The sequence below is a fragment of the Sturnira hondurensis genome, unplaced genomic scaffold (assembly GCF_014824575.4).
Source record: "Sturnira hondurensis isolate 20B ecotype Veracruz unplaced genomic scaffold, ASM1482457v3 Scaffold0014384, whole genome shotgun sequence".
Lineage (NCBI taxonomy): Eukaryota > Metazoa > Chordata > Mammalia > Chiroptera > Phyllostomidae > Sturnira > Sturnira hondurensis.
Genome location: NW_028087015.1, coordinates 28,424,454 through 28,446,446, shown reverse-complemented (window position 1 = coordinate 28,446,446; position 21,993 = coordinate 28,424,454). Strand labels below are relative to the sequence as shown.

The 21,993-nt window shown below is 38.5% G+C and overlaps 1 protein-coding gene across 1 annotated transcript in view; it reads right to left on the bottom strand.

The window, feature by feature from the left end:
• The window catches only part of LEMD3 (LEM domain containing 3), a 67,942-nt gene extending 46,176 nt beyond the window's left edge, over positions 1 to 21,766 (bottom strand). The window contains exon 1 of the mRNA XM_037063083.1: positions 20,189 to 21,766. Coding sequence (XP_036918978.1) covers positions 20,189 to 21,728 — 1,540 coding nt within the window. The 5' untranslated portion in view covers positions 21,729 to 21,766. The remainder of the gene's footprint in view (positions 1 to 20,188) is intronic.
• Positions 21,767 to 21,993: the final 227 nt, after the last annotated feature.

The window sequence follows — 21,993 nt, the reverse complement described above, 5'->3', positions numbered from 1 at the left end:
ACTCCTTTAATTCTGATGATTTTATATGCCAAAAATGTTGACTTTAACTTTATCTGCTTTTATTCATGTAGTGTGACCTCCCTTCCTTCAGAACCAAGATTCTTTACCAAAAATAGACAAAAAGTATGGCAACAACCCTGTAGTCAATTAGAAGAAAAAATCTTGTAAATCAAAGCACAAAGTAACTTACTCATTTACATTCATGCTCTAGCTAGCAGATTAATTTACCAGAATTTTGATTTACTATTTAAGGTCTTTATTCTTTTCTCCCCTCAAACTGTATACCCTACTAAAGAGCAATTCTTGCTCTTTAAACACATGTATAGGTTTTTATTTAACTACAGTAGTTACACTATAGTTCTTCATCACTAAGCAACTACTGATGAATCTGTCTTTTACTACATTATAATCCCAACAAAATTTAACCAAAAAAACTTTAAAGAAGATAGGACATGGTTGCTTGAAAAAAATAAATAAAATTAGCAATCTAAACCAACCCAACAGAATGTTACACTCTGACTTTTAAAACCTGCATTTGAACTGATATTCTGCCTAAGACAAAATCCAGGCGAGGACACTATATTACCATAATTTCTCTCACTTTCCAGCCCCTAAGTTACAGCAGTTTCAAAAAGGTATCAAATGTTTTTCAAGTAATCGAGTGACATTTCCTTTTTCCTTCCTGGATGGCAGAATATAAGTGTAATTCACACCAGTTTTGTATTGATTTCAACCTAGTGAAATTTTTTAAGTTTAAATAAAGTACAAATTTTCCTCTAAGTAATCTTTACTCTTGAAGTTACATCATTTAGATAACTGAAAAGTATCCCTCCACACTGAAAGGCTGTGAGGTAAAATGAAAAAACATCTCTGGAGCAAAGATTTATGCCTCATGATCTTATGCAAGTTGCCTTTTCTGAGCCTCTAATAACCTAATATAAAATGGGATGTTTTGTGACTCTGCACAGCAATATGAGAAAGGAATTAGTAAATCTTAGCTTTTCCTTCTCTTTCCAATCCTAGCATGTAAAAAAGAGGCATTCAGTTTACAAATTAACACAACATTATCACTACTCCATTCTTCATTTGTCTCCGGCATAGAGGTACTGAGGAGAAATGACAGGGTTCTTAGAAAATCTGTGAGCTGGGATCCTAAGAGATGAAAAGGAAAACCCCAAAGCAAGGCTCCTGCCAAAAAAATCTTTTATAATGCCTTAATTTTCACAAAATGCCAAAAATTTCAGTAATCAAAGACAGAATGTCAGTTAATAAAGATCTTATACTTAAAGTACAATCATCTCTAAGATTAAGGGGCTTTTACCATTTGGTAGTTTGGTCACTCATTTAAATATTATAACTGATCCCCTGACATTCACTATGAATGTTCTGAAAACAAATTTTAAAATATGAACAATACATATATTCTCCTTACAGCATGCTGAAATTACTGGTTCTCTACTCTTTAAGTAAAAGGACCCCTTCATTAATATCCCCACAATATTGTATATTAATTTACTAAGAAAATATGACAAAATCCTACCATAAATATAATTTTTATATAATTATAGCAATATTAATATGCAGTTGAAAAATACTAGTGCAAAATGAAAAGGGCAAATCATTTGTTAGCGCCTCAGACAATACTTTGTAATGCACTTCCCCACAATGTTCTTAGCCTGTAAGTTAAGAACTACTGACATAAATTCTAACTGAAAAATGTAGGCAACTCAACTACTACACATACAAGGATGAAAGATAATTTAAAGAAACCAGGCTAAACTGATTCCATTGGCTCAGTCCTTACTAAAGATAATCACATTTTATCAAATTTTACTATAAAATTATAATTGTATTATCAGGATTCTACAACTAATTCAAGTGGCCTTCCTTAATATTTAACTAAAAGTAGCTGAAGTAATAAACGGAGTTGATTTGGTAAAGGGGGAAGTGTATGAAAGTGGAACGCAGTCTAGTATAATCATTAGAGGATGGGCTTCCAAGTCATTCTGTCAACACAACCCCGTAACTCCCCTCTCGGATCTGTAACCTTGGACAAAGTGATTAATCTCATCCTCCATTAAAACCCCTCAATTGTAAAATGACGTAAAAAATGCTTAAGATGACAAGATATTTACATTTGCCAAGCACCCAATAATCAGACCTACTATTTACAGGGCACTATGCTAAGTGAAGTAAGTCAGAGAAAAAAAATAATTATCTCACTTACATGTGGAATCTAAAAAAACAAAACAAAAATGAACTCATAGGTTCAGAGAAAAGACTATTGTTTGCCAGAGGTGGGGTAGAGGGTTGTATGGAATGAGTGAAGGTGGTCAAAAGGTACAAACTTCCAGTTATAAAATAAATAAGTTCCTGGAGATGTAATGTATGGTGATTATAGTTAATACATGCTATACTGTATATCTGAAAGTTGCCAAGAGAATAGATCTTAAAAGTTCTTGGCACGAGAAAAATAACTGTAATAAAGTATAGTGATAGATGTTAACTAAAATTTATTGTGGTAATCATTTCACAATATACACATATATCAAATCACTAAGCAGCTAAAATTAATACAATGTTTATGTTAGTTAAATCTCAATTTTTAAAAAATGAATTATTGAGCACCTAGATGTTTGGCCAAGATCATAGAACAGTAAAAAACTTAGCCCAGTATACAGACAGGAATTAAGAAATGAAGAAGTATAACAAACAAACATAAAGAGCTAAAAATAAACTTGCTTCCTCCTCACCCAACTTCCACAGAACATGATCCACTGCTCTTAGGATCCAAAACTTAAACCAATACTACATTAATGCTAAAATAGGCTTCTATGGGCTAGTCTAGGAACTTGAACTTAAACTTAAAAACAGTGAGTTAAACACGTTGTAAGTTCAAACAACTATTTTATATGTGATCTAGACTAAGACAACCTATTCAGAAATTAAGGACTGCTCATTTTCCTTTTGGAAGCAAATAGCCTGTCTTTGTGCACAAACATTCACAAAACCACCACAAATCAACATCTTGCAAACAAAAAACAAAAAAAAACAACCCACACATAATTTTTTAATTCAAAGTCTGTGATAAATAAAAGTATCTCAAAATCTTTCTCAAAGGGAGGTATTGAAACCCTTAAAATTTTTATTTTATGTCCAAAAAAGTTTTCTGTTTTCATTTTTCTCAAAAGGAGCTGATTTTTCCTTAATCTCCCAGGACAATCACATGCCAGAATCAAAAGGCCATCTCTCCCTCCTACAATTCTAGTTTGAAAAGCTGTACAAAGCAGTTTACAATAGGAAATGGTGAAAAGAATAAAAAGGAATATTCCCAATAAAAAATATGAGAGGGAATTTAGGGAATATCACTTCTACTTCAAGCTAAGAAGATCTTTGTATCTTAATAAGGAGTCATTAAATCATAAGTCACTGCAGTGAATCAAAAATAGGTGAGCAATGGCAGAACTAAATATCTCACTCACCTACCTATACTAGGTGACCATGCTTTTAGAACAGTAGAGAGAACAGGACAAGATTTTAGAATCAGACTTAGTATTAAATCCTTGTTCTGCTACAAAGATTCTGACCTTAAATCAGTCTCAGACAATAATTTTATGCCGACTGGATGTTGAAATGATAATATTCTAAATATACAGGATTAAATCAAATGCATTAATAAAACTATTTTCACCTGTTTCTTTTTTAGTTTTTAATATGGCCAGTAGAAAAATTAAATTTACAAGTGGCTTATATTATATTTCTATCAGCTCTGGTCTAAACAAATCACATATTTGATAGTTTCAAATGCAAAATGAGATGAAAATTCCATTATGTGTTTCGTATAAATTGTTTAGGAGACTAAAATCCTACTCTGCTATAAATTCGTTATACTTCCTAGGAAGTATGATTTTTAATATCCCATTTATCAAATCCATTTTATTATTTTATACCCCAATTTCTCAATTATCTCCATTCAATTGATTGCCTATTCATAGAGACACACTTCATCTTCCCACTTTAGCAATAACAGTACTTATGCACTATTATTTACCTTACAAACTAACTGAATGAAGAACAGCATGTGACAAGACCATCCTTCTCTACCAGCTGCATGCACTGCCTGTTCTTCAGATACTGTTAACACAAGCTTACTCTAAGACCCATCCACGTTCCTAAGAAATGTTTTCCTGTCTCAAATCCACTACTGTATTTTGGAATAAAGCAACATATCCCATCTCTGACTTCCCTATCAGCAAATCTACCTTCAAGTGTACAATGAGGCTAAAATCTAGTTTCAAATTGTGCATCATACTCTATTAAATAAATATAACTGAAAAAAAATAAGAATATTCTTTTTCAGTGCCTAGAGAGAAGGCACCAACTGGTAATATAAAAAGATGACTCTTTTCACCCGCTCGAACAACTTGAGAAAAAGGTGTAAAAATACTGATAAGGACTATAAATTTAACCCACTCTCCTATCACTTATTAGCATTACTGACAGGACATGCCAGAGTGCTGAACATGTGTTACTTAAATGAGACTACTATAGCTGAGAAATTCTAACTTACAATATGAAAAATATATAGTTATATATCACTTGAAATTCCTCCAAAGCATTTACATAAACATTATCATCACATTAGTTCCTACAAAAGTCACTGGCTAGAAATAGGTTGATTTTTTCTATCCCCTCATTTGACAAATGCCAAAAACCAAGGTCCAGAGATTGTGAAGTGACTTACCTACCCAAATAAAGTTAGTAGGTGAGAGAAGATACATAAGAGAATCTACTGCTGCCTGGTGGTTAAGATTGTGGACTCTGGCCCTGGCTGGTGTAGCTCAGTGGATTGAGTGCAGGGCCTGTGAACCAAAGGATCACGGTTCGATTCCAAGTCAGGGCACATGCCTGGGTTGCAGGCCAGTTCCCAGCAGGGGACACACAAGAGGATACATTGATATTTCTCTCCCTCTCTCCTTCCCTTCCCCTATAAAAATAAATAAATAAAATCTTGAAGAAAAAAAAGATTGTGAACTCTGAAGTCACGCTGTGGGTTCAGGTGCTGGCTCTAAAACTTAATGGCTGTGTGACTGCAGACAAGACATTTTGTAATCTTATTCTCTTTATATTTCAGTTTTCTCATGAAGATAATATAAACTTTTTCCCTCATGAAAATTAAGATAAATTGCTCACACATAGAAACTCNACAAGAGGATACACTGATATTTCTCTCCCTCTCTCCTTCCCTTCCCCTATAAAAATAAATAAATAAAATCTTGAAAAAAAAAAAAAGATTGTGAACTCTGAAGTCACGCTGTGGGTTCAGGTGCTGGCTCTAAAACTTAATGGCTGTGTGACTGCAGACAAGATATTTTGTAATCTTATTCTCTTTATATTTCAGTTTTCTCATGAAGATAATATAAACTTTTTCCCTCATGAAAATTAAGATAAATTGCTCACACATAGAAACTCTCAACAAATGCTTTTAGCACTTAAAGCTCTAGAATCTGAAGGAGAGAACATTTGAAAATGACGGTTTAAAAAAAACAAAACAAGACTTCTTGTCATAAACATAGGATATTTCTAGAACCTCTTGAACCCTAATCATAAACACTTCATGTTGATAACATTTTAATTTTTGGCAAACTCACTCTGCATGTCTCTTCCTTTTTTACTTTATAATTACTTCCAAAAACCTCCAAGAAATGAAACTACTTCTTTTGTGTAGAGTACACATTTGGTAGAGTGTACCATAGGACATACTCAAATTTGCAGAATCTAATCTTTAAAGTTGTTTCCCAAGTCACAATATACAAATATGAAATAGCACTGCACTGTAACCAAATCTTAATTCTGAAAACTGGCTACTGCATAAATATTTTTTTAAATGAATAGAATGACACCACTATGTACAGGGAAGGGAGGCAGTGTCTGGGGGAAGAGTGTCACTCGTATCATTCTAGAAAGTATATACTCATAGTATTGCTTGGCACATGGCTAGTGCCCAATAAATAATTTATGATGAGTGAGTATAAAGATAAATAGAACCTTAACAAATATTTCTTCAAGTGAACTAAACAAACTAAAGCATTTGTGATACCACAGAAGGAACCCTTATAAACCTAAGAAGTCATTATAAGGCTGGCCATGGCTCTAAAGCTCTAGTTCCAGCCATAGCCCAGGAACTAGAAGAAACAGATATTCTAAAATTTCCCCTTCCTAATCAATTTCAATGGCCTTTTCTTTATGTAAACTTATACCTAAGTTTAAAAATTACACCTAGGTCAATTCCTACAGAGCAAAGCTTCCTTTAAACATATAAAATGTTTTCGGAAATTAGCCACCATAAGCAAATTCCTTCTGTACCTATATATTGATATGTATAAAAGGAGTCTAAGTGCAAAACAAAATAATGTTCTGATATATGTTAAAACGCTCATAGCTACTAAAGGATTTTTTTTCTATTCATAGCACATTCTGGGCAGGAGAGTAATTGTTGGTGCACACTTATCACTCAATTAGTTTAGAACAGCTGAACTCAACTCTTGCATAGCTTTGCATAGAAGCCTTGTTCCTAAATGTTAGCTTGCCATTTAATATCAACATGGCTGTAAAAATGAATTCAGAAGTCATCTTGCAAAAACATTTTAAACAAAAGTCTACAGACATAGATAGAGCATAAATCTGTTACCCAAACAAAAGTAGTATAATTTTAAACTCTATACCTCTAAGGAAAACAAAAATTAAGACAGTGTAAAAGTAATACATGATGACTTCCACACAATAGATGTTTTCCTATTTTTTGACATTACCTCCATTAGCACAAATTTTTATAATCTTTTTAAAAAGTTAATGGCCTTAGAAATATATTTACAAAGGAATGATGGCAAGTATGTAAAACTTAACTATAAAATATTAGATATATAAATACTAAAAGTAAATCCTGTTGTTAAAGGTATATGTTATTTTAACCAATCACTTGGATGAGTCAGGTTAAAGTATGCATTATTAAAACAACGAAATTCAAAGATTATTCAAATATACTGTTGCTGGCTCACTTTACAATCTGTTCAAAATAAACTGAGTATAAAAGTCAAAATCTAAAGTTATGAGGCAATAGTTGTTATAAGAATTTCCACAATTGGGCTAGGTTTTCAGATTAAACGGCATCAATTCTTAGAGTACAATAAATCAATACAGTATTAGAATAAAGATATACCATTAGCAATATAATTTTTATAAATAAGTTGCTACTACAGTTTACCATATATTTTGGAGATTTCTGGTAGTTTAAACTATACTTTATTTTTAAACTACTTATACACCAGATTAAATATCTCTTTGCACTGAGGTTCTTTTATTTATATAAAAATATTTTTCAGATAGGTAAAGTTAATACAGAATAAGTATTGAGCAATAAGAAGCTAGTTTTAAAACAGCACAACTCTACTGAGGAACTATGAAAATATCTAATTTTTTAAGTATCCCTGATCCCTGAAATTGTATAATAATTCATTCCCATTGAAACAAATATATGTATAGGGAAAATACATATAAAGTTTATTTAAAACAAGCAAAAAAGGGAGAAAAAATGTACTATATTCTTTACTATTTTGAGAATTAATAATGAAAAACACAAGTTTTAAAGTGGTAATGCAAACCAGAAGACTACTTTCCCCACCAGATTTGAGACTGTGCATTAATCTGTTTCATCCATCCATATCTTTCATAATTTTCTTGAAAATAACAATAGAGAATGTACAAAGTCCTTATGTACTTACACAGATTAAAAGGCAATCAATCTAGCGGAGTGGTTAAGAGCAACTGAATCCAAATACCATCTCTACACTTACTAGCCACAGGACCGCGGGCAAGTTACTTAACTTGTCTGCATGTCTCAGTTTCTGTATTCCTACAAAATGGGATACATACCGGTCTCATGAAGATGAAGTAACAATTTTAGTTGTTTTTCTTAGTATCTCACACAGGGTGCTTATATAGGGTTAGCTGCTACTATTATTATTATGTCTCATGTGCAAAGCCAAGTACTTTATTAATTCTCTTAACTCTGTTCTTAGAGGCCAATATTGCCTCTAAATCCTGATAGCTGTGTTTCCTCAAAAGAAGCTCTATGGATATTCTCACAGGGAATCCATAGTTTCTGCTCTGATGATTTTTAAATTATTCTAAAGATAATTTTCAAATGAAAATTTCAAGAGTGAATTTTAATTTCTTAAATCATCAAACTGGGATATTCAAACCATGGTGTTCCCAGGGATCTTTCTTTACATAGTAGTCAACTTTGAGGAATTTCAAATGTAACAGTCGGCTTTCACTCTTCCAGAATGACAGCATAACCTATTTCTCAACATTCTCATGTCTATTTCATTATATGTAGGGAACCGCCCTGCCTGGATTCAGAAGCTATAACCCTCCAAGACTAAGGCTGAATGACAGACCTCAGGACCATAAGCCACTAAGGAGACAAAGCTTAGACAAAGCATATCTCCCAGGCAGGGGCACCACTTCTTCCTCCTTTTACTTCACCCTGCTTGGCCCAGGGCAGATGACTGGTTAGCCAATGATGGGTAAGATTCCTCAAGGGAGGGGTGACCTAAGATGGGCACAGTCTTCAAGGGGCCCTTAGGGAAGAACTTGAGGGGGCTACAGAAAAAGGGGGTGATAGACCCTTCTCCCTCAGCTTTGACATAGCCTGAGTCTTCATTCTGTCTGCAGGAAGTCTCCTAATCTCCTGGCTCCCTTACTTCCCCTGCCTGACTTAAGCCTAAAACAATGTTGGAGGTGAGTGCAGCCCCCTGCTGGAAAGGACAGGTTCCCTGGGGCAATCAGGCCTAAGAAAGAATGCATAAAATCCTGTGAGACTTGCTTTGTTAACACCCTCAATTTAAATGATAAGGGTCCGACTTCTGGCCAAGGAGGAGTAGGTGGAAACACTGTGCCTCCTCGCACAACTAAGTTTAAAGACAACGAAGTTTTAGTAACAGAAATGCAGCCACAACACAGAAAATTGAACTGTACGGAAGTTGGACAACAACCGAACCATTCAGCCAGACCAGTAAGAAGGGCGGAGTCAGTGGGTAAGAGGGGCGGAGTCAGCAGCAGAGCCAGGTCGTCGTGGAGGAAAGATAGTTGGGTGGGACAGACCCAGGAGCGTAGGCGGCGGTGGTTGGCAGATCCCAGGCATGGGGTGGCAACAGGCGGACCCAGTGAGGGTGCAGGGTGGCTGGCTGACCATGGTCACACATTCGCACGCAGATAAACCAAGTGAAGGAGTGAACAGTGAGACAGACCGCTCCGGCTAGGGCCCTAGCAACGGGAATCAGAGCCAGAAAGCACCAATTGGAAAGACTTTCGGGGTCGAGGTGTCGAGGTGTCGGGAGAGGCTCCCAGGCTCACAGAGAGCTGGAGAGGCCCACAGGGTCCTAGAGGGTACACAAGCCCACACACCCAGGAACCAGCACCAGAAGGGCCCAATTTGCTTTTGGGAAACCACAGAGGGGGCAGAAATCTGAGAGAGAGCAGAGCAAAGCGCCACTTTTTTCCTCTCTGACACCGCCCCCATGTACAGAATCACAACCCAGCTACTGGGTCACCCCACCCTGGTGAACACCTAAGGCTCCGCCCCTCATACATAACAGGTGTGAACAGATCAAAACATTATAGCTCAAGAACAAGCTCAAAGCCCCAGAGCCTATAATTCTAAGCAACCAAGAAAGAGCCAACCTTTCAGATGCACAGTTCAAAACACTGCTGATCAAGATTGCTCACAGAACTGGTTGATTTTAGTCACAAAGTAGAGGAACATATAAAGGCTAAACTAATTAAAATGAAGGGAAATGCACAGGAAACCAATAGTGATGAAAAGGAAACTGGGACTCAAATCAAGGGAGTGGACCAGAGGAAGAAAAAAATGATCAAACAGAAAAGAATGAAGAAACAAGAATTCAGAAAAATGAGGAGAGGCTTAGGAACCTCCAGGACATCTTTAAACATTCCAACACCTGCATTATAGGGGTACCAGAAGGAGAAGAGGAACAGCCATCAGTGGAAAACTTATTTCAACAAGCAATAAAGGAGAACTTCCCCAATCTGGCAAAGGAAATAGACTTCCAGGAAGTCCAGGAAGCTCAGAGAGTCCCAAAGAAGGTGGACCCAAGAAGGAACACACCAAGGCACATCATAATTACATTAGCCAAGATTAAAATGAAGGAGAGAATCCTAGAAGCAGCAAGAGATAAGGGGACAGTCACCTACAAAGGAGTGCCCATCAGACTGTCAGCTGATTTTCCAAAAGAGACCTTACAGGAAAGAAGTATTCCAAGTCATGAAATCCAAAGACCTACAGCCAAGATTGCTTTATCCAGCAAAGCTTTCATTTAGAATGGAAGGGCAGATATAAAGTGCTTCTCAGATAAGGTCAAATTCAAGGAGTTCATCATCACCAAGCCCGTATTATATGAAATGCTAAAGGGACTTATCTAAGAAAAAGAAGATAAAAAATATGAACAGTGAAAGGACAGCAAACACACAGTTATTAACAACCACACCTAAAACAAAAACAATCTAAGAGGACAGCTAGATTAGGAACAAAACCATAGAAATGGAGATCACATGGAGGGTTAGCAATAGGGGCATGGGAGGAGAAGGGGGGAGAAGGTACAGAGAATAAGTAGCATAGACAGTAGGTAAAAAATAGATAGGGAGGAGGGCCAGAATAGTAGGGGAAATACAGACTCTAAAGAACTTGTGACATATGGACATAAACTAAAGGGGGGGAATGGTGGGGGAGGGGGTGTGCAGGGTGGAGGGGAATGAAGGGAGGAAATAGGATAACTGTAATGGCATAATCAATAAAATATATTTCTAAAAAAAGGAAAAAAATAATAAATAATAAGGGTCCAAGCATAGAATGAGTTTGTTTCCCCAAAGTTTTATGGCTCTTTAGCTATCTGACCCTGACTCAGAATAATCCCTCATAGTTTTTTGTATGTTATCTATTGTTTGATCCTTACTTCCTGACAATGATTGATGAGCTTTACCTGTATTCCTGTGCAAACTGAACCCAATAAAAGCCCATTGAAGAAAAGGCTCCTGGTCCTTCACCTTTGAGAGATAGGCCACCTTTCCTTCCCAAGCAGATCATGTCTTGGTAGATTTATATTCATCCGGGTGGACAGAGTGGGGTGGGGGGCTCTACAAGCAGAGCCACCCCACAACTATAGATACCAAATGCCGGGCCTTCTGTTTAGTCTAATTACTTGAAAAAGTAAAAATATACTTTTAAAAATACTATGGCACCCCAAAGGTATGACATACCTTTGTAATGTCAAGGTGTCTATTTCTTTAGTAAACAGTGGTAGTACTCACATTGAGCATCAGCAAGAGCCTACTGGATATTTCTACTCGAACAATTAAAAAAATAAACCCCAAATAATTTTCTCTGTACTACCTTTTCCCAAACAAAATCTCTTTTCCACATCTCTAATTCTTCTCAATGGTATCCCTAGTCTATCAACCATCCAGGCTCATGACCACAGAATAATCTTTGACTCCTCTCCTTTATTCTCTGTATCCAAATAGTCACCAAGTATTTCTGTCTTTGAATGTATTCTCTCAATCACAGACCCTACTCCATCCCTGTAGTTATAAACCTCCTTTAGGTTTTCATTACTCCATGTCTGCCTCCAGTTCCTATCACCCCATTCCTTCTCTCCAATTCTGTCACTCCATTACCTATACCACCACCAGTTTATCTTTCTTAAAAAAAAAAAAAAATCAATGTGACCATACTAGTCCTCTACTTTAAAACTTCCATGGATTCTCATTGCTCAATCTGCAGAACAAAGTCCAAATTTGGAATCAGGGCTTTTGATCATTTAACATTGATCCAACTCACAGCAAACATTCCTCATTTTTAAAAGTGTGGCACTTAAAGATATCGCATAATGTCTTCTATGTTTCTTAACCATCTCCTGTGACTATTATTAGTGAAGTGGAAGATTCTGTAGGAATATTTCCTTTGTATCCTTCCCACTACAGAGTATTAAGTTAGGTACTGAGCAGTTAACCAATTCCCAAGTTAGATAATGAGTTAATCAGTGCGTGTATATTGGGTACCTGATAGGTGATCATTTGTTCAATAAATATTTACTGAGTAACAAATTTGTGCCAAGAATATATGTGACTTCCACCTATTAAGTGATTTCCATATGCTAGGCAACAACACTAAAATGTTACATATATTATCTCACATAATGCCTAAAGCCACCTGGAGGCTGGTATTATGATCTTCACGTTTAATATGAGGCAAGTGAGTATCTAGTAAAGTCACAGAGCAGGTATAAGAGACAGAAATAAATATCAAACTCAGAAATTGTGAAAAGTCTGTGCCCTTTGCCAGTGCATTCAATTCCTCCTATAGAGATACTACTTCAAGGACACAAAGGACACACACAATTGTAATACACTGTAATAAATGCTATGGAATGACATATAAGATCTTATTTAGGCAAAGAATAATGGGTAAACTCTAGGGTAAAGAAGGGAGAAAAGATATGTACAGATGACAGTTTCTAAAAAACAAAATAAATAAATAGCAGTTAATAGGAAGAAACAATCCCAAAGAAAGGAATAATGTGCAAAGGCATAAAGGTACAAAATTTCTCGCTGTATTCAGTGAACACCAAGTAGCATTTCAGAAAATTCCAATGTTCTAGAAAGTAAAATATAAGAGGGATCGGTAAGAAATCAAAGTAGAAGAGCAGGTATAGCCAGACTGTTAGTTGTTTAGCCAAGGATTTTAGATTTTATCCAATTAGAGAAAGCAACTGAGTAATTTTAAGCAAGAGAGTGAATTATTGCAGTTATGTTTTAGAAATATTCCTCTGGCACAGAAAAATGGACTGAAAGAGCTACATCCTAGAAGTAAGAACACCTCTTAGAATGCTACTGAAACAGTTCAGGCTAGAGCACAGGTAGCAAACACAAGGCCCATGGGCCAAATCTAGCCCTCCACTTTGTTTTATCCAGCCCAGCACCTTGTTTCTACCTGGCGGCAGCGCCAAGCTCCTTGCCCCTAGTTAAGGAGTAGTTACATTTATAGTTCTAAAATTACATTTGGCCCTTTGAAGGCAACCACAAGGTTGATGTGGCCCCCAGTGAAAATGAGTTTGACACCCCTGGACTAGAGACTAACCTAGAGCAGTGGTGACTGAGAGAAACAGATTCAAAAGAATCACAGGATATGGAACTACTGGGCTCAGGAACCAATTAGATTAAGGTTTGAGGTTTGGTAGGAAGATGAAAGAAAGGAAGAAATCCAAGCAAATCAAGGTTTCTAGCTTAGGCACTGGTGGATAGAAGTGCCATTAACTAAAACAGGTAACAGGACTTCTAGCCAAGATGGAGGCATAGGCTGATACACTTTACTTCCTTGCACAATCAAAAGGACAACAACAAACTTAAAAACAAAAAACAACCAGAACTGCCAGAAAATGGAATTGTATGGAAGTTCGACAACCAAGGAGTTAAAGAAGAAACATTCATCCACACTGGTATGAGGGGTGGAGAGGACATGTGGCAAGGCCACAGACTGAGTAGGCAAGGCCACAGAGGCTGGTGGGCCAAGAACTTGCACATTCATATGCAGATAAGCCAGAGGGAACAACTAGGGTGCAAGATAGACTGCGTGACCCATGGGTTCCAGCACAGGAAACTAAAGCCTCAAAACTTCTGGCTTTAAGAACCTGTGGGGAATGAAATGGCAAACTCCCAGCCTTGCAGGAAGAGTCTGTTGTAGAGACCTACAGGGTTCTAGAACGTACACAAACCCACCCACCCAGAAATCAGCACCAGAAGGGCCGACTTTGTTTGTGGGTAGCAGGACAAGAGCTGAGCAAGCAGCATTATTCTCTCTGACCCCTCCCCCACATACAGTGCCACAACCTAGCAAAGTGGGTTACCTACCCTGGTGAATACCTAAGGCTCTACCACTTACAACATAACAGATTCACTGAGACACAGAAATATGGCCCAAATAAAACATATCAAAACTCCATAAAAAGTACTAAGCAATGAGGGGAGCCAACCTATCAGCTGCAGAATTCAAAACACTGGTAATCAGATCCTTACAGAAATGATTGAGTATCATTGCAAAATAGAGGAGAAAGTGAAGGCTATACAAAGTAAAATAAAGAGAAATATACAAGGAACCAACAGTGAAGGAAAGGATATTGGGATTCAAAGCAATGATTTGGAAGAAATAAGCATTCAACCAGAACAGAATGAAGAAACAAGAATTCAAAAGATGAGGAGGGGCTTACAAACCTCTGGAACAACTTTAAACGTTTCAATGTGGGAACACAGGGGTGCCAAAAGAAGAAAAACAGCAAGAAACTGAAAACTTACTTGAAAAAGTAATGAAGAAGAACTTTCCCAATTTGGCAAAGGAAACAGACTTTCAGGAAACCAAGAAGCTCAGAAAATCCCAAGGAAATTGGGCCCAAGGAGGAACACACCAAGACACATCATAACTACATTACCCAAGATTAAAGATAAGGACAGAATCTTAAAAGCAGCAAGAGAAAAGGAGACAGTTACCTACAAGGGAGTTCCCCTAAGACTGTCAGCTGATTTCTCAAAAGAAACCTTGCAGGCAAGAAGGGGCTGGAATGAAGTACTAGAAGTCATGAAAGGCAAGGGCCTACATTCAAGTTTATTCTATTCAGCAAAGCTCTCAATTAGAATGGAAGGGCAGATAAAGTACTTCCCAGGTAAGGTAAAGTTAAAGGAGTTCATCATCACCAAGTCCTTATTATATGAAATGTTAGAGGGACTTCTCCCTAAGAAAAAGAACATCAAAACTACGAACACTAAAATGACAACACACTTGCAACTATCAACAACTAAACCTAAAAAACAAAACAAAAACAAGCTAAGCAAACAACTAGAACAGAATTACAGAAATGGAGATCATATGGAGGTTATCAGCGAGGGGGAAAGAATGGGGGAAAGGAAGAGAGAATAAGCAGCATAATTGGTAGGCACAAAATAGACAGGGAGAGGTTAATATAAGAAATGGAGAAGCCAAAGAACTTAACATGTTCAACCTATGGACATGACCTAAGGGAGGTGGGGGGTGCTGGTGGGAAGGGGCTGCAGGGCAGAGCCAGAGAAAATGGAGGAAAAAAATGGGACAACTATATAATAGCATAATGAATTAAATAAAACTAAAACAAGTAACAAGGGGAGAAATGAAGTGAAAGTATACAAAGCTGATGAGTACAGATGGTTTTTGGTACTTCTGGTATATCCAAAAGTCATCTAATAAACAAATAAATCTAGAACTCAGGAGAGAAAAAAGCTAATGTGAAAATACAAAATTCAAAGGTGTAAGTTTGGAGAATGGATAAAACTACCCAGGGAAACTGTACAAAAGAACAGAGCCAAAAATAAGTAATACAGAATAAATAAATAAATAAATAGGTTTATTTATTTATTATATAAATAAACTACTATATTTAAAACAAACGTGGACTGGAGTAAACAAAAATGAGGCAGGAGAAAGTGGCAATATAGAAATTTGGAGAGTTTTGTGAAGAACGGAGTTCTCAGTGTATTAAAAGTATGGAAGAGATGAAGATAAGAACTTGAAGTCTTTCTTGGATTAGGCAACTCAGTAGTTGATGACTTGAGGCAGAGAGGAATGGATAGTAAAGAAAGCTAAACTACAGAGGGGTTGAGTGAATGGCAGAAGAGAAAAGGGTTAGTGAATCTTGGTAAGAGGAGAATAAAGGGTTGAAGAACAACATTTTCTGGATGGTAGATATTCTAGCATTTTTATAGGTTTAGAGAGGAACTAGTAGAGAATGAGATTTTTTATTTTGCTTTTGTACTTAAACTTAATACATGGAAAGTTACCAATGATATACCATTAAGTAAAAAAAAAACAAGTTTCAGAATATGTACAGTATGTCACTTAAAATAAAATTCAGATTCCTTTCTACGGCCTTTACATCATTTATGACCTAGCCCATGCCTACTTCTGACGTCATCATCATATGCCATGCCCCAGACACACTGGCCATTCTATTCTGATGCTTCAACATGGTAAACTTGTTTTTTGCATCAGGGTCTTCACACTTGCTGTTACTTCTGCCTAAATTTCTCTTCTCCCTATGACTGGCTAGTTCCTTTGAACAATTCAGTTCTCAATTCTCAGAGAGGCCTGCCCCAACTGCTTATAATAGCGCATTTCCCTCTAGCCCAGCCTCCAAAGTTACTATCATTACTTTGTCTTAGCAACTATCACTATCTGAAACTTTTGTTTATTTGTCCATCTTCTCCATCAGAAAGTAAGCTCCATGAGAAGAGATTTCATCTGTCTTGTTCAACACATCTCTCTGCTGCTTAAAATATTGCTTGGCACATAGTAAGCACTCTGTTGTTGGATAAAAATGTATACACATGTATATATATAAATGTATGCATTACCTGGAAAACATTAATAAATTTCTTAAAAGATTATTATTTGAACTTATATTGAGGTGATCATGAGAGTAAGAAGAGAGGGATACAATACCCATTCATCTTTTGCTCCATAGATCTCTATTCACATTTCCTACAAAAATCATGTCTTTTGTAATTAAAAACCAGTATCTAAAATAATGATCATATGAGCCTAAGATAGTAAATTCTGCCTATTTTCTTTGGATGGATTGCCATGATCTGACTGTAGACTGATCTTTGAGTTATTTTGGTAGGGCAGTTCAAAGTTAGAATCTTAAAACTTAGAATTGAAAAAAAGCTTCAAGATCATCTAATCCAACCCCACAGTTTTATGGATGAGGAAGTAGAAACTCACAGTAATTTAATTAATAAAACTAGGCATTGATGAAAACTTTTCAAAGACCAAATGATTAAGAACTACTTAAAAGGCTAATCTATTACATGTTATACATAATTTAAATAACTAATAAAAACGTACTAAAGCTTACTCTCACATATAACCTACAATCTTCTCATAAATAATTACTCAAAGTAAAACTATTCCCTTAAGCACACTATTTGAACCCTATGGTTAAGCATCAGTTAACCATTATAATATGACAAAGGATCAGGATACATAAATATAGGGAGTGAAAATTATTCACCGTTAAGTATGCAGACTAACAACTAGCAGGCACAGCTTTCAACCAGGGTGTAGTGTAAGTCAAGGACATGATACATTTAAGGATTCATTACACTTTGATTCAAATTTCTGTATCAATGTCTACAATGTGTATTTAATGGAACTTAATAAAAATTAAATGTTGAATAGATAAGAAATACACTAAATGCCACTTACAGAAATGACTTAACTATTTCTCTTTACATACAGAGTCAGGCAGAAATAATGCCCCCTTTTTATTATAAAATCTTTTATTACAAAATCATAAGCATGTAATTCTGTAATATAACAATATCCCACTCAAGTGGACCACATGACATTTTAGGTGAAATGTTCAAATTAAAACTATAAGTTATTAGCCCTGGCTGGTGTAGCTCAGTGGATTGGGCACGGGCCAGTGAAGCAAAGGATCGCTGGTTCGATTCCCAGTCAGGGCACATGCCTGGGTTGGGGGCCAGGTCCCCAGTGGGGGACACATGAGAGGCAACCACACATTGATGTTTCTCTCCCTCTCTTTCTCCTTCCTGTCCCCTCTCTCTAAAAATAAATAAATATTTTTTTAAAAAACTATAAGTTATTACACCCATATTACTACCCTACCAACCACACTTAGGCAGGCCTTACTTCTGCCAGACACTGTATATACTATAGTTTACCAGGTGTACAACTTTTACCTAAACTTTTGAGTTGAGCTAATACCAATTTATGTTCAACAAATTATCTCATTTGATATTAACAACCCCACAGACAACAGAAATTACTACGCTCATTTAATACATAGAATGAAGCTCAAAAATTAAGGAACCTGACTTTGGTCATTTTCACAAGTCCTTATACCCAGATCTTACACCTCTTAGCCACTGTTCTTTCATGACCCTCAGGCTACCTCACATTCACTATGTATTAAAAGGCAAAACACTTTCTAATTTCCTTCCAGAATTCCGCGTTGGTGAAGGTGAAGAGGGTACCAAAACCTTACCAGTCTTATCCCTTTCTATCCTATTTGAAATTTTTGATACCTAAGAAAATATTAGTCATTTTTCGTCACAGTATGGAAAAAGATGTGATAGTCATCTTAATTGAGAATTGTGCTCATCAGCAATTCTGTTTGGAATCCTACCAAATATTCAATTGTTTTATTAATCCTAATAAAATTAAAATATCCTCTTATTTAGAACACTCTCTACAAACGATATCCAAAGTAATGTTAGGAATACAGACTATTTTTTCATAGTTGAAAAAATTTTGAAACAAAATATTATTCATTAGCTGTTCAACTGTGGGTACCTTTCTTAACTTCCTTGGGTCTCACTGTTCTCATCTACAAAATGAGGATAAACACTACCCACCTCTGTGAGTTGTTGGGAAGAGTCAATGAGTTAATATGTGTAAAGCACTTAGCTCTTTAGGTCCAGGTCATAAAGTTGTTGTTAGACCAACCCCCCCCCCAAAAAAAACAGATGCAGATTAAGTACTGTTGATAGGTAATGTCATTTAACTTACATGAACTTTACTGGTTTAATTCCTAGGGTGACCTTAATTCTTTTTTCTCCCAAGTATTTGGGGCAGGACAGAATAAATCGTACTTGCTCCCAGGGTACCAATTAAGTGAGTGCTATATTTCAGTCCTCTTCTAAACCCTCTATTCAAGCAATATAGTAATTCTGAATAGTAAATCTATCATTTCATTATGTTAGAACTGGCTGTATCCAAATCCAAGCTTACACTATTTTTACTTCTACTCTTTATCTGAGTCTAGGTGCATCATTCACTACTTTGAAATAAATCTAATAATACTAAGCCAATTTTAGAAATACAAAATATGATACAGTGAATTCACGTTGGGTTGAAAAGGGTAGGAAGTTTCAGGGGGAGTGAGGAAACAGACTTACATTGAGAAATTACGTATTCAGCAGTGTATCATGCACTAAATTTACTTTCTTTTAATCTTCAAAGCATCATTCTACTCAATATTAGCATCATTTAGAGATTAAAAAAGGGAAGCTCAAATTCTTGCTCACTCCCCCTGGCTCAAAGTGCTCCAACCACTCTAATCTACAGGAAAGCTCTTGCTCAGCTCGAGGCCTTTCCTCTTAAAATCTCCACCCAGAATGTTTCCCTATATCCCGACAATGCTGTCTCCTCCTGCTTCAGGTCTTGCCTCAAACAGTACCTACTCTTACCAACTCTAAAGTAGCATACACCAATTACTCCATCCTTACTTCCTTCATAAACACAAAATGATCTGTATTCATCTTCTCGTGTTGAAGGACAGGAATACTTTGACTTTTCACTACTGTATCCTGACTGCTCAGCACAGAGATGATGATGCTAGCTCAGTGAATGAATGCACAGACTTCCCTAAAGTCATTTAACAAGTAAATGGCAGGGCCTAGAAACCAATCCAGATACCACTACTTTTTTCAGTGGTGAGAAGAGCGATGCTTTGGGCTGGGAAATTAACTTAGGACTGTATCTTCCTACTTTCTATTTTCACTCACTTTTTAAAAATTGCAGAACTACCTACACACGTACTTAATACTACAAAATAACAGCAATTTCAAGAAATTCTACACTGCCTTTCAGAATCACAACTAAAGTTAAAAAAAAACCACTGCATTTATGATGCCTGTTAACAATCATACTACTTCAAAACTATTCAGTAATTGGCATCTATACATACAGTTATTTAAGACTAAAGAAAACTTAAATAAATTCATTTTACTAACAGGTTTGTAAAATAATCCTTTTTAAAATTTGTTTTGGATTTCCCAACATGTCATTCACAAAAATCTTTTAATCGGCCACGGGATTATCATTCTGATAATGGCAATAATGTTCTTTCTTAAAGAAAGATGACCCAACTGCACTCAATTTTTTGCACTCACTATTAAACCATGTTCTTGAAGACAGAAGTCACCACATGTAAAATGTCCAGCACAGTCAGAGCAAATTACAAACACCCCCTTTGTTATCTAAGCCAGGGGGTTTAATACTTACTGCTGAGTGCCCCATCCTCGGATACTCCTGTCCCTCTCATTCCTAGGTAAGTCAGTCCCAATAATAGGAAAAATAAGCAGGCAGCAGTTAAGAGAAACATCGACAAGTAGTGGGCACTGAAACCCGAGGTTGGGGACACCTCCTCCCGTTTAAACTGCTGGAGAAGTTCTTCCTCAGGTTCGGAAAGCTTCGGCTTGCTGTATGTGTTTTTCAGGTAGGTGTGATTGGAGCCCGTATGATTGGAGTGATTGATCCTGAGTGGAGCAGAGCCGGCCACCGCCGCACTGGGCGGGAGGCTGTTGGAGAAAATCCTGGGGGAGTCCACACTGAAGGCCCCACCGCCGATATGATTATTGGTTTTAAGACGAGAGCCTGTGGACGGATCCATGGTTGCGTCCATGTCAGTCAGTGGCGGGGGCAGAAAGGGGGCCAGTTTCTTCGCGTTAACACGGTATCTAGGAATAGGGCTGGAGTCCAGTTGATCACACCCTCCTCCCAGCTCCGCCGCCGCCACAGCGGGCTCTTCGAGGTTTCGACTCCTGTCTAGACTCCCCGCGGCCGCCGCCCTGTCATTCATCCCGATTCCTCCCCCTCCGTGAACCGAGGGCTCCAGCCGGCCGCCGGCCGATTTAGAAGACGGCAGGGGAAGAGGCTTACTATGGCTCCGTCTGGGCCGATGCCGGGAAAGGGAGTCGTCCTTTAATACCTGTCTGCCTGAGGCCACGTCGACGTCCTCCTCTTCCTCCGAGTCCGAGTAGTTTTCCCTGCAGCTGTAGGAGAGAAGCCGGCTGCCGTTCACCGTCCGGCCGGACCACAGCGGCTCCTCCGCCTCCGGGTCCCTGTCCTCCCGCTCTTCGCCCTCCTCTTCCTCGTCCTCCGCAGCTCCATCTCTCCCCGACGGGGTCTGCAGCTCGGGGGCCGCCGGCCTCCTGGCCCCCCACCAGGAGTGGGGCTTCCTCCGCTCGGCCAAGGTGCTGTTAGTCACTTCGCTGGCGGCCAGGGGCGCCGACGGCGGTTTGAGTCCGCGGTACTGGAGCGAAGCCCGGTCTTTCCTGCCGCTCCCGCCGCCGGCCTGGTCCCGAGGACTGGCCTCCACGTCCGACTCGTCCGAGCTGAAGCCCAGAAGCACTTTGCTGCCAGCCGAGGGGGCGGCCGAGGCGCCCCCGGGCCCTCCCGAGGGGCCATCCGGGCCGGAGGCCGAGACTCGGCCCAGGCCCCCAGGAGTCCGAAAGTGGGAGAGATCTCCGGAGACCGGCCGGACCCCCACGCCGACGGCCGCCGAAGCCGGTCCTGCAGCGGCGACCGTGGCGGCTGCCGTGTTATTGTTATTACTGTTCCGCGTCTTGTTGCCGCGGCCCCCCGACTGGTGCTGCCGCTGCTGCTCTTCCTCTCGAAGCTTTTTCAGCTTTTTGAGGTAGACCGGGCGGGTGCTCTCCGTCACTGGGCCAGGAGACAGGCCGTAACGGCGGAGCTGAGAGAAAAGCTCTTCATCCGAGAGCTGCTGAGGCGCCGAAGCCGCTGCCGCCGCCGCCGCCGCCATTTTCTCTCTAGGGTGTTTTACAAGCTCCGCGCTACCGGAAGTGACGCGACGCCCTAGACCCTGAACTAGACCGGGCTGCGTCGCCCTCCCAGCGCCACGGAATCCTGGTCCAATAGGAGGCGCGGGAGGAGCTCACCTGAGCGGGAAAGGGCCACCTGAGCACCACGGGACTCTCGCGTCACAGAGTTTTTGTACGTTCTCACCTGGGGGTGCCGGCTCACTGGTCCCCTCCTTCTCTTCTTTCCCAGCTGTTCTCTGCCCTCCC